The sequence below is a fragment of the Scophthalmus maximus genome, chromosome 3, assembly GCF_022379125.1.
Source record: "Scophthalmus maximus strain ysfricsl-2021 chromosome 3, ASM2237912v1, whole genome shotgun sequence".
Taxonomy (NCBI): domain Eukaryota; kingdom Metazoa; phylum Chordata; class Actinopteri; order Pleuronectiformes; family Scophthalmidae; genus Scophthalmus; species Scophthalmus maximus.
The window spans coordinates 24,920,199-24,934,105 of NC_061517.1; the positions used below are offsets into that span (position 1 = coordinate 24,920,199).

At 44.1% G+C, this 13,907-nt stretch overlaps 1 protein-coding gene across 2 annotated transcripts; it reads left to right on the forward strand.

The window, feature by feature from the left end:
- The first annotated feature begins 1,163 nt into the window (after nt 1-1,163).
- Nucleotides 1,164-13,835, forward strand: LOC118313888 (transmembrane protein 150A-like). 2 transcript variants are annotated; one of them, XR_004794540.2, is made up of 9 exons: nt 1,164-1,251; nt 3,829-4,107; nt 4,647-4,694; nt 4,822-4,908; nt 5,347-5,414; nt 7,410-7,537; nt 7,635-7,812; nt 9,259-9,612; nt 9,723-13,835. XR_004794540.2 is itself a non-coding variant. In XM_035639858.2 (8 exons), the coding sequence occupies exons 2-8, from the start codon at nt 4,043-4,045 to the stop codon at nt 9,555-9,557; spliced, it is 873 nt and encodes a 290-aa protein (XP_035495751.1). In that variant the 5' UTR covers nt 1,164-1,251; nt 3,829-4,042; the 3' UTR covers nt 9,558-13,835. The 2 variants fall into 2 exon arrangements, 1 of the variants encoding a protein (XP_035495751.1); XM_035639858.2 differs by having other exon boundaries at nt 9,259-13,835.
- The last annotated feature ends 72 nt before the right edge of the window (nt 13,836-13,907 follow it).

Here is a 13,907-nt window from a genome sequence, read left to right on the forward strand (position 1 = left end):
CCCAAATGCTGGGGAGTTAAGTCGCTCTCAGCTAAATTAGCCTTTAAGATTTGCAGTTTCACACCGGTGGAAGCACAGGAGTGGGTGGCCGTGCAGCAACTCCTGCAGAAATACAGTGGTGTGCTTATACTATCTTTAAAGATCTTAAAGCATTTTTGTTCCCTTTTGTTCTTGAGTTAAATAAATTCATTCTTATTTGTAACAGCTGGAGGCTGCTCTTAGAGAGAGCAAAATACCATCTGATTTAAAAAGCAAAGGCATTAGACCAGGGGGTCAAAGTTATTTCAACCTTGGGCCAGATTCTTCACAACTGTGCAGGCATTGTGGAGATGCTGTGCATCCTTTTCTTTCTTTCTTCCTTTCTTTCTTTCTTTCTCCTTTTGTGTTCTTTTTTGCTTGCTTTGCCCTTTAAAAATAAGACCAATTTATAAAAGTTATTATTTTACAGTTGTTGCTAATGTCAAATGCCATTTTCACTTCATAGTATTGTCTATAAAGGGCGACATCGTCAAATGTCTGACCAGTTTATAATTACACATAGATGTTTTATGACTAAAAACTAATTCTACAACCCAATTTTGAAATCCTATTCCAGATATGTCTTTCCACATACCCAGACATACAAACACTGCCTTTTTTTTGCACCATTCTTTTAAACATAGTGTGGAAAAAAATGCATTCCCATTACTTTTTAGACATTTTGTTCATGGAATTAAAGAGAGACACATAAACTGAACACGTTTTAAACTTCTCGTTGTAAATTGGTTCTTAGTAAAAAATCCACAAACAGATGTCGCACGCACACACACACACACACACACAAAACCTCTCACACACACACACACACACACACACACACACACACATAAAGAAGTCGCACAGCGTGAGCTGCATCATGTCACCAAAATAAAACCAGAGGTTGCGCAGATTGTGCGAAATTAAAGGTTCTCACATTAGTCTCCCTGTCGAACACAATGATGTCGAGGCGGACTGATATGAAAACGTAATGAACTAATTAGAGTCACACTAACGTCTAAGGCGGTTTATCGTGACTAGCGGAGAGGGCGGAGGAGGCACCTCTTCTGTCCGAGTGAATACGCTTTCCAGTATTTTTGTGTTTATCTTATTTTGAAAAGCACAAGCGGAAGTTAATGATGCGGCTAGCCTCATGTGCCGGGATCTAAAAAAAATCGCTTTTTTTAAAGGGAAACCAAGGTTGTCGAGGTCTGTGGTGGGCACGGTGAGAGGAAGGTAGGTGCTAACCCACCGTCGTGTGCCGGCCGGGTCCGTAGCGTCGGTGCCCGGGTCCCCCCCCCCCCCCGCAATGTCCGTCGTTTAGCAGCCGGTCGCGTCGGTTAGCGGAAACCAAGTGTCAAGTCGAGACAAGTGGTGAAGTGCGAGGCTAACTGGCTAGTTAGGGATGAAGCTAACGAGGCTAACTGGCAGGCTGCCGGGCTCAGGTGATGCTGCTCCGCGTGTCTCGGTCGACCGCGGGACAAGTGGAGCAATAATAACTGGATGTGGGATGAAAAAAAATACAGTGTAACAGCTGTGTTGAGTCCAACTAGTGCAGTGGCGAGTGTTTCCTCGGAATGGCTGAGGGGGGGTGGGGGCTGTAACGGCCCCCCTGTACAGTCACACACACAAAGACACTTTAGCATCTGAGTGTCCTGCACGTTCGGTCAGTTGAATATATATGTATGTATATATATATATATATATATATATATATATATATATATATATATATATATATATATATATATATGTCTGTGTGTGTGGATATGTATATGTGTATATATATATATACATATATATCTATATATATGTATATGTATATAAAGAAATGTAATAGAAGGTGTTCTGTGTATCTGCCGGTCTCTCAGCTGCAGCCCGTTGGTGAACTTTCACGCTCGATCTAATCATCGTTGTGTAATAATAGACAACAATAAGCAGAGCTAGTGTTCTGTGTGTTGTGTCAGCTGGTCTTTGGACAGAAACAGAATTAAAAAAAAATTGGAAGAAAAACCAAAAACACGATGATGAGAAAATGGCCCTATTGTCAACTAACAAAAACACAAAGTGATTCAATTTTTGTGAACCCTTACAATTCATTTATCAGCCACAAATTTAATTTTCATCACAAGGTGTTTTATTTTGAAAGAATTTAAAATACAGGGGGGGGGGGTTTTGAATAGGGGATGTGTTCAAGGTAAATGTGATTACTCGCCAAGGCCATAAAATGTGTGCTTTGGCCATTATTTTTGCCCCGACCTCTCTGTCTGTAGTATTGAAGGCATGCATAACGACGCACATTTCAGCCTCCATGTTTTGTTTATTAATAAGAATATAAACTTTGAGTGACTGTATAGAATTTGAAAATGTCTAGGGACCCGAGCGGTGGCATCAAAACTCCCAATTCACGCCTCTTTTGGGTCATTGATGGGCTATTTTTACATGTCATTTAACATATATCACATGACGTGTGTGCGTGTGTGTGTTTGTGTGTGTGTGTGTGTGTGTGTGTGTGTGTGTGTGTGTGTGTGTGTGTGTGTGTGTGTGTGTGAAAATGCAGAGGAGGAAGAGAAGCAACTTCCACATATGCTAAAATACATGAGGAAAAGCCTGTACTTGAATATGCAGGAGAGGAACATATATGAATGACAACAATGATTAAGTAAACAATTTAATCAGAAGAACCGGAGCTCAGAGAAAGACCAATATTGATATATTTCTGTGCGAGGGAGGAAATATGTAAAAACAAAACAAACAAAATAATCCCCAGATCACACTACTTCTAATTCAAAAGGGAACAAAGGTCGCAGCCACAACATCTGTGACATGTGGTGTGTAAAGTTTTCCAGCACCCCAACAATAATCATATGTGAAAGATATAAACATTGTAAAATGTCTCAATTTTTTTTTTGAGTTCGGCCTTTCTTTGGAAATAAGAGCTGTTTGTTTTTTGGATTTTTTTTGCTTAGTTGTCTTTCTAACCCTCTGGGGCAAAGGACAAACTTGTTACGGTACATTGTGTAATGTACAATGTGTAATGTACAATGTGTAAAATGATACTCTGAGCTGGCCTTGGCTGGGATCTCATTCTCACAAGGGAACGCTGCCCCGACTGTACCTTCACCACTTCACGTCGTTGTTCGTTTCTCCTCGTTCTGTCTGTACTCGTGTAGTCTGTGTCATTTGGGCTGTAGTTAAGTTTGATTTCTAGTAAACAGCAAGTGCAAGAAGTTCATTCAAGAAAAAAGCCTCAGACTCCAACCATGACCCACAGTTTTTGTTTTAGTGTCCACCACCTTCAACTCTAGATAAGTTGTCAAGAGGATGACACAGAAAATCTCTTCATAGGAAACAAAATACAAAAATCGATTAGTTACTTCCTGTCATGCAGGCGCAGAGAACACACGTAGGCTGAGTTTTACGTCACCACTTTTACTGGAGGATGTTAGGCAGTTTACTGTCCATGTTGCTCCTTGTCCTTTTGAAGTCAGCTTCATGTGAAGGCACTTGTAAAAGCCTGAATTGACCCAAACAAGGAAACGCAGGACACTCACGACTTGTAAAAATACTCTCAAAAGTCTGAACGGGCCCAAGACGCACTGAGCATGCATTTGAGACCCGACCAGTCAGACCTGTGTGTGCACAGAAGTACTGCCTGCTCCGCTGACGTCCTCTGACCTGCTACAGTTTCATAATGACCTGAAAATATATTTTATTACACGTATCAGAATTTCCCACGTTGATTTGATGTATTTTGTGGCAGCTCACGACTTTGTGTTTTTCATTTACTGACAGAATCTCCTCTTCTTGCAGGTTGCAGGGCCCTTGTGGGAGCAGAAGAGCTGTGCTATTCCCCCTTTTGTCCTCTCATGCCCCCCACCCCACCCCCGTGTGTTCCCCTGTGTGTAAGTGACCCCACACCCCCACCTGCCCCAAACCTGATCTCTCCGCCCGTTGTGTCGTCGCTCCCGCCCGAAGCCCCCCTCTCACCCCATGCTTGGGACAAAGCCAGCTCACTGCCAGCCCAATGACTGCCTGGAATGTCCTGCCCCTCAGCCTGTCGGTCTTCTCCATCACAGGAATAGGGATAGTGTGAGTGACGTTGACATCTCATTCATTGCCATTATTGCACAGGTGGCTCAGCCCGGCAACGCTATTTACACGGTCAGCAACTCAAATTGCAAAGGACACAACTTGGACACACAACACAATTTTCAAATTGGTAAGATTTTTTTGAGAAACAGAAACACGGAAAAGGCAAAGAATATGTGCTACAGTTCCTCCCCTGGGTTTCCAGGTTGACGCACTCACTGCATGTCACCTGACAGTTCACATTCACCCGCTGGTTCCCCAACTTGTCCAGATATTTAGCCTGCTAGATATCCGAAAGACGTCGGCGAGGCCTCGTCGTTGCTAGTTCACACATAGCGATCGAGTGGCAATTTGCGAGCCCCGATTTCACGCTGATTTTCCCCAGATTTTTTCAGCAAGCCATTTGAGTTCATTCATGTGCTCCAGTGAGTCATTTTCCTGCAGAATAACCCTCAACATTTACCTCAGTGTGATCGTGTTTCTTGACAATGGTTCTATTTGTTTCGCCAGGGGTTATAACTCTGCTCTTTGCCCCACAGGTATACCATGGCTGTGATGAATCACCATGTTTGTCCTATAGATAACTGGTGAGTGATTTTTCTTCTGTTCGTCTGAAATGAAGTGAAGAGGAAATGGGTGTTAAAACCTGGACAGAGTCCGGTTCCACAGCTACTGGAAGGGGAATGAACGGAACTGGTTGTGTCACCTCTACAGGTCTTACAACGTGACATGCACAGACGACCTTCCCCGGCCAGGCTTCCCGAAGACATGCTGCACCATCCAGGACATCCCCCTCATCAGGTCCCATGTTCTTCCTCATGTCTGTTTCTCGGCAGAATACATAAACAATTTTGTGACGGCGAAGGCCCAGGGGCAGGAATTAGTTATGTTGTGGCTCTATGACGGTCATTAACGCACGTCAAATTTTTTTTTTATTACAGCCACGCATTCAACCACAGACAAGTACAAAAGCACTCTTGTTAAAAAGTCATCATGAGACTTGTAGGCCTATTAGCAGTGTAGGAAAAGTCATCAAGATATCTGAGCAAAGGGATTTCACATCCTCTTACATTGTTGAACTAAGAAGTGTATTTCACATATCTTCAATTATAGTCACTTTATTTAGTCCTGTCAGGTTTTTACATCGGTAAAAAACTGACACAGTAACTGTGGCACTGTGATTACATGTATATCTGTTCCCTCTGATACTGAGAGTTGTTCTGTCTTCACGTCCTACAGTAAATGTGGCTCTTTCCCTCCTGAAAGCTGCTTGTTCAGCCTGATTGGCAACGTTGGAGCTTTCATGGGTGAGACCTCGTTCTAACTGAGTTTACGCACGCGCGCGCGCACACACTCAGACAGTCATGTGGTTAAAAGATGTCATGCGTGCCAGACTACTTTGTTTATAGTATACAGGAACAGTATGGCAAGCAAGAGATGGTTAGCTTAGCTTAGCATAAAGGCTGGCAAGCTGGCTCTTGCTCTGTCCTATATTTAAAAAAATCTTGCGGGCTTGAAACATTTTAAAAACAACAAAGGGGGGAATTAAAAGTTAAACCATTTCCATTGATACTGTTTTTTAAGAGTCAATTAACTATTCTTTAAAGCTACAGTGTGTAATATTTAGAAGAACTTATTCACAGAAATTGAATATATTGTCCATAACTATGTGTCCATATATGTATAATCACCAATGTTTTTTTGTCAACTCTGAATGAGTTAAATATAGTTACATGAGGTGGACCCAACCTCCGTGTGAGTCTCCATATTTGTTAGGTCGTGTTGAATACGGTTGTTGCACAAAATGGTCCAGAATACGTCGCATTTCCTTTGAAATGGAATTAGCGGTGAGCCACCATAAAGTATCCACTGTCGGGTACTCGGTTGGTTGCAGTTTGCAACCAGATGCCGCCAGAAAATTACAGAAATTATACACTGGGGCTTTAACTTTTGCAGTATGATAATAACATGTAAAACTTTTTTTTCTTTTTTCTAAACATAGTTCTAGATATATTTTTTCGGGCATTTTTAAGCATTTATTGATAGGAAAGTGCAGCAAAGGGCCGGTGTTGGAGTCGAAACTGCGGCTGCTGCAGGAGGACCGTGCCTCCGTACACCGGGTGCCGGCTGGCTCTACGAAGTGAACTAACCGACGCCAAAAAACATGTTAAACTGTATTCCACAAAGATTTGGGCGGTGTGAAAAATTAGACCGCCGCCCTCTGCCCCCGTGTACAGACACAATTACTGAGTACAGTCGAGGTGAGAAGTATTTAACGCTGCGTGCGCTATCAGTCCGTCGTGGCACCCGCAGACGTCAGCCACTAACCTCCAAGAGATATGAAAGTGGCTGGAAATAGCCTGTGCTCTCTAATCAATAATGAATGCGGCTGTGGTTTTCCTTCCACTTCCCCCCGTGTCCTCTCCCCTGCACGAACCCAATGTGGCCTCCCTCCATTACTCCTCAGCCTATCTTGTTTTATCACCACTCAGTACGCCCCCCCCCCCAGCCCCACCCTTAATTTAATCTCTCTCCTGCTGTTTTCACTATCGCATCATTATTCACATCAACATCCTTCTCATAAACAATACATTTCCATTTTTCCGAGTCAACAACAAATTTGTTTCCTCTGACTTTTTGTTTCTAGATTTTGTTTCTGTCGTTGCATGTTTACTCTCCTCTGCTGTAGTTATGATGCATTAGATCTTTGACTTCCTTACGATTGGTAAATTATGATGTTGTCGATCTGTGTTTTACTGCCTTACTGATATGTACTGTAACAGACGGCGAGCTGCAAGTTTACAGTTTTCAGTGATGATAAACCTGCCTAGAAAACGTCCTTCCCACGAAACCAGAGATGTCAATAGTTGACACAACATATATTTCTGAGTCTAACATCAGCATAATGAGTGTGGTCACAGCTTCTGTCCACCACCTCTATGTTGTGCCTTTCCTTTCGCATAGAAAAGTCCAGTGTACCCTTTGCTAAAGGAGATAGGGAAGGAAGCACTGAAGCACCTTTCCTAAGCATTTAGAGAATCCGAACAGCTGTTATCATGGCTGCTGGTGAATTACTTTGGGTAATTTCAGGATTTAGGAAACTTTCTAAGCAAATTTGACAATTCGACCGCACCCTCAGTCTTTGGAACAAAGTAGCACGTGATCAAATTCCATCGAGAAAATGTGTTCAAACAGGAAAAAAATCTGCTCATTTCAATCAAAAGGCTTTTAATGTGGAGTATAAATGATTTTTTATGTTACAGATGCAGTGTTAACATGTTGTCTTCTCTCACGTCCTGCAGTGGTGATGGTGTGCCTTCTGCGCTACGCCCAGGTGATCGAGCACAGCCAGCAATGTTGGGTCAACACCAGCGCCTTGGTTTTTGGCTGCATCAACGCTGTGGGTCTGGTCATGGTGGGAAACTTCCAGGTACATTTCAGCACTGATGACGTGAACATGCGTAATTCAATTCAAACCCTTTTCTCCTTGAACAATCACTCCAACTATGCCTTTCTGTTCCTGACAGGTGGATCATGCCAAGTCCGTGCACTATGTGGGCGCTGGTGTGGCCTTCCCAGCAGGGCTGCTGTTTGTGTGTCTGCAGTGTGTGCTCACCTACCGTGCAGCTGTCACTGCCCTGGACTACTGGATGACCCATTTCCGGGTGACACTGGCACTGGGAGCCATGGTCTCCGTCGTCCTCAGTATCCTTCACCCTGCTGTTCACATATATGTTTAATTAATGAAAATGTTTGGATTATCATAATTTCGTTCAAGTATGTGAGTACATCACTCTTTCACCGCGTCGTATTTAGAAAGGAAGGTGTAACTGTTACAGTTAATAACCTCTGTCATCCAGTTTAAGGGCCCTGATGTAGTATGAGCTTAGAAAACTGGAATGTACGGTGGCCCTGAGAGCTCACACCACTGCAAATAGACACAACACAAGCAAATTAAGAAAACATCAATTTGACAACACATGCGCAGCATTAAGAAAAAGCTTTGCCACAACGAAACACAAGTGTTTCCAGAGGACACTGAGAAGTGATGCACACGTCTGGACACGATTTTGATTCACAGCATCATTACGGTTTTCTTTCTGTCAGTGGTGTTGGAAAATGAGAAAAATAAGTGTTTTTGATTAAGTTTAACATTGTGATCAGGTGATTCAGATATTAGCCTATTGCAGATATCTGCTGCTGAACTAGGGTTAGCCTTTTGCTTGTAATTTGAAGAACCGTAAAAGCGCTGCAAGCCAAAATCCGCGTGTCCAGACGTGTGCATCACTTTAAAGTGTCCTCTGGAAACACATCTGTTTCATTGCGGTCTATTTGCAGCGCTTTTCCTTGATGTTATGTGTTGCGGTGTTTGCAGTGCGTTTTCTAAATGCTGCGCATGTGTTGTCAAATTGATGAAGATGTTTTGCTTGTGTTTTGTCTATTTACATGCGTTGCAGTGCTGTGAGCTCTCAGGGCCAACGAGACATTCACCGAGGTCCGCACATTTTCCTGAATTTCTCTGAAGGGGCTGTATGTGAAAGTCCGCAAAAGTTGCACCAGTTGCACCAATTTCAGATTGAGCCCATGTGAGAATGCTGGAAAACACGTCCATCGTATGAGAACAGCAAAGTGTCTGCAAAATTGCTTCAGAACATTTTCCTTGTTCATGTTCATTTCTAATAATAGCTTCTGGGAATTAGTAAGAATTTAGTCAAGAGGAGTCAAAAGTTGAACCTTGAAGAAGTGTTGTTCCTTTAACACATCTGCTACTCAGTGATTCATTAGGAAATAATTACTGTTGCTGTTTATCATATTATATCTTGTCTCTCATCTATGTCTCTAGTGATAAGACTGTGGTGTGGTTCAAAATGAAGGAATAGCTTGTCGAGGTTCCCGCATTGCTCTATTCACCATGTAATGGCTGCACCTCGCCCTCCTCAGATCAGTGCCCTCACAGTCTAGTCATCGTGGTGGTGGTATGCTGATAAATCTGGAGAGACCTTTTGTTTTCTTCTTTTTCGCTTCTCTAGCTTTGATTCTTTTGCGCTGCTAACACGTGTTAGGGCTCACTTTCGTTTCCCCCTTCTGCGAAGCATCAGCTCGGTGTTGTCTCTCAGATGTTTGTCCTCCTTAACCCGTCCCCCCTCTCAGGTGGCATCTTCTTCATCCACGAGAGCTTCATCCTGCAGCACGCCGCCGCCATCTGCGAGTGGATCTTCACGGTCGACATCCTGGTTTTCTACGGCACCTTCACCTACGAGTTTCGTACCGTTACCAGCGAGACCATATTGGCGGGCCTGCAGCAGTGTCACCACGGCTCGGGCGTGATCATGGGCCCCAGGGCCCAGGGCTCGACACTGGGCGGGGTGACCAAGGGCCTCAAGTCCCCCGGGGGGAGCAGCACATCCACACATCTCAACTGTACCCCGGAGAGCATAGCCATGTTGTAGCTCTGCAGCACTGCCCAAAGGAGTCAACTGTCTCTGCAGCATGTGGAGGACGAGAGTAAGTTGTGATATCTTTAACCGTTGAACCGACACCAGGTTGTTACATCTATACAAACTATGCTGTTGTTGTTTTTTTTCCCCTCCCAACATTGGTGCAAACCCCTGCAGTCACATGGCCTGTGACGTCGTCTGCAGCCGTGTTGCAAGGAGGGTTGAATGTGTGGAGCCAGTTTGAATGCGGGAACCATGAATGTTTTCTAAGACGGCTGTTGATTTTGGCAGTTCTTCACTTGAGTAGATTCTTTTTGTTGTCGTTTTTTTTTTTTAAATGAATGTGTTACTGGTGGAAATGTAAATTACTTGAACGCACAAGGTTTATTCTCCCTCCCCATCCACTCCTCCATCATCTACCCAGTGCTTTTGTGTGGCCCACCTGTTTTTGGCCTTTAACGTATCTCTGCACGGCACACTTTTTTTTCGAACGAGAGAATTACAATTTTTGCGTTTGCGTAGCGAGTAGAAAACACAGAATGTTTGAGATGTGAATAGTTAAAACAGTTTTGTCATGTTTTACAGGTTGTAAAAGCATTTGGCCCTTTAAGACCAATCGAGCATTAATCAATAATGGAATTTTCAATCAACAATTTGATTTGGTTGCACAAATGATTTGAATGCCAAAATGTTGATGGCATTTTTTATTTTTCACAAAGTATGTATGTGTATCTTGAGCCATTGTAATTTCTGAGGTCATGATCCTCTCACTGACACGTGAGCGCAGGATTACTCCCAAAAACTTGTCGCCATGACTACGACCATGTGCACCTCAATCACTTTTAACCGAGAATCTCTGTCATCGTCCCACGATTTGCATGATCCGACGACTTCTGTCGTAACAGTTACGTTTTAATGCTACCTTCTATTTAGTGTCCGGTGCAATAATCGCCATCAGTCGTCTGATAATTTACACTCCACTGGAGTGAACGATGCCTTTTACAGTGTGTTGGAGCTGAACCCGGGGCTCTATGTTCAAAAGAATGTGACCTGCAGCTTGTAGTACAATTGTAATCCGACTTACACATTTCAGTCTGGACCACTATAGAGAAAATGTATTAATTTCAATAATAGCAAAAGGTATGGCTCTGTTCTGGGACCTCCTGAGAAAGCCTGAGGTAGGGAGAGCATCTCCCTACCCTTCCATGCGGGAGAGCATTTAAAGATCCCCAGCACAGAACAGAGCCTGCATCGGAGGTGGGTGGGTGGATGTTGGCTACAGATGATTTCGATGATAATGTTTAGAATCAAAACTTGTAAGATATGTTATCGGAGAAGGATGGCTCTACTTCCATGCGCCCAATTAATGTCATAACTCTGCATTACATGTTGATGACTCTGCAAGATCTGCATGCCCACTTGATGTTATGACAGGGATGGTTTCATTTACCCGGTGTCTCTGACAAGTCTCTGACAAGTCTCTGCTGGTCATTCGAGAGAAGACAGATTTCAGGCACTTGGCTTCACTTTCCGGACCCGGTGACCACGTTCTTTTTTTATACCCAGTCTATGGTTGAAACAGGAGATATAGCGATGCGGTCTTTGCTGCTCAAATGTTGAGCGAATGAGCAGTTTAGTAGTCTGGCGGCAGGCCTCGGTATTATCAGAGAGGGGGAGGGCGGAAAGTTGACAGGCTCCTTCGAAACTGACTGAGAATGGAGGATGATTGTCTGTACAGTAGCTGCTTTGATTTGGGCTTCTCAGATTTGGAGAAATTGCAACAGCGAGAGGATAAAAAGAAAAATAATTGATTGCAGTTCCCCGCACTCTCCACGGGACTGTGATGCCCTCGAAGCTGTTCGAGTGACGTCATCGGTCGGCAACGCCACTGTTGAACTTGAGGTTGAGGAGGGCGCTGCCAGAGCTACTGGATGATGGACAAAGTTGACATGATAGTGCTACTCTCCTGCCCCCGCGGAGCTGGATGGAACGTCTCTCTCCCCGTGAACGTATTCCTCTGCTTCAGACCGCTAATGCCGTTCCGTAATGCAGTCAATCTGCCAAGGACGAGGGGTCGACAAACACAAGTAGCTCGCTCTCTCTCTCTCTCTCTCTCGCTCTCGCTCTCGCTCTCGCTCTCTCGCTCACTCTCGGGAGCAGTCAGCTGATGTGGGCTGGCATAGAGATCTCCACTGTCACCTTGTCCCGGGATCGTGGCTGAGCTCGACCTTGTGGCCTAACTGAAGTAACGCTACGCTCAGTTTCCAGAATAACCACAGTAGTTGTCGCACACACTGATTTTGATTCCGGTCGGAAGCCTTGCGTGAGTTTTTCCGTTAAAGTGGAAGTGACGTGAAGCCTGCTCAGTGATTACAGAGACGGGGAATTCTGATGCTTGAAAAGCTTGTGCCACAAACCTCACCGCTTCACAACGGTGTCTATACAATGTTACGACCAGACGATAGTGTTCAGGGTCGTAGACTGAAGTGAAAGTGTGTCACATGTTGAGGTTTTTTTTGTATATTTCTTTTTTTGTTGCCAATTCCTGTCAAAGTGAAGGACGTGTGACAACCACTGCTCAAACTCAAGCTGACGACCACAATGTAGGTTAGACTCTCGCTATGTGGGCGAGTTAGTTCTCTGTGAGCTGTGTTTCTTCACACAGATTAGAGTGTTCTGCCCTCTGCGTCGTGTTCATACATTTCAAAACTGTCCAACCAACGGATGCCAGCAATACACATGTTCAAAAGGTCACCTCACCTACCTCCTGTGTTATTTCGTTTATGTTTAACGGTGAAAGCTTTGGCCCTTTTCCACTGGCACTTTTGGCCGTGCCGAGCCAAACCGCGCCGATTTGCTTTTCCATTACCGCGCTTACTGCGCTGTGCTGCGCCCGGTATGGACTTTCTCTGGTGTGGGCCAAATAAGCTGGCCCCCTCCTCCAAACGGGCTGCGCTGACGTCAGGTGGCGTCATCATTATTCAGCGCCATCACCCTGAGCTATTCTACTTTAACGTCGCCAAGCTATTTTTACTCTCTGGTTCTTCTTCGTCTTCTTTCTATAAAAATGTTGAACGATAGCCACATCTCCCTCGAGCTCTTGTTGCTCCATTGCGTCATCCCTTCTTCAGTAGATGCCGAGCAAAATCAAAACAACAGCCTGGAAATCCATTGTGAGCCGTACCAACGGACGTTGCACAAGGCAAAAGTAAAAAAGCAAAAGTGGCAAGGGCTTCATACGTCATCAACTCAGGGTGGCGCATCTTCGGTCGAGAGCACACCCACGACTAGGTCGCCCCGCTGTGATGGAAAAGCAAACTCCTGCCGCGCAGACAAGTCGTGCCAAACCGTGCCGAGCCAAGCCAGCACATGTTTATGGAAAAACGCCAACTAGAGTTCCAACATGTTCTCCGTCTCACAATGGTTTGAGGTCGAGTAAAGTATTTCAATATAGCATGACAGGGGCTCAGCGATCCACAAAGATCAGTCGCAACAAGCGTCGGCACTCGACAGGTCAGTGGATCAGCTGCGGCACAAGATGGGTAATCATGCGTCAGGTCTGTTTTTTGTTACTTTTCATGCGAAACCAGTTAAACTCATTCTTTCCGGGACTGCAGCGATCATGTCTCGTTCTGTGATCATGCCAAAAAAAAAAGTTGTGATTGATTTTCTGTGTGGCTGCAGCAGGTGTATGAATTTGTGCGAGTGCACTGGTTTAAAGCCTTATCCCTCGTACTGTGCCCGGGGATTATGTTGTGAATTTTTGTTACTTTGTGTTCAAATGTAGCCTCTTTTTTTTTTCACCATACTGTAACCAAGTCACGAGGCGTGACGACAAATGGCAGCTCGTGTGAGCCCTCACATCAGGGCCAGATTTTAACTGTATCACCATCTTTCATAGCCCCAAAGTTTCACGGTGTGTTTTACATACTTTTCTTATTTTATTTTCTGTCAAAACGTGCTCCTCCGTAAGCATTTCATGTGGTGCGTCTGATCGTGGGAGAGTCCTGTATTACAAAAGATTGCCTGACCCGAACACGTGTTGCAACACAGAAACTACAAAAATGGATTTGTCTCATTTCCTCCCCGTTTGAAAAAGTATGTTGCAGAACGATACCGGAGGAGTCGCGATTCCCTGAAAACGAGTCAACACAGATTCTTGTTTCCTTTTTTTCTTCATTTTTTAAAATAAATTCTGTAAATATTTAATGATTTGTCTATCATTTAGGTATTTTCATTTGACAGAGATTTATATTCAAATATGAAATAAAAATGCTAAATTATTAGCAGTTTTTTGCACGGGCTCTTCTGTAAACACTCTTTGTTTTTGTATGACTATCGAAAGTTTTAAGTTGATGCTTG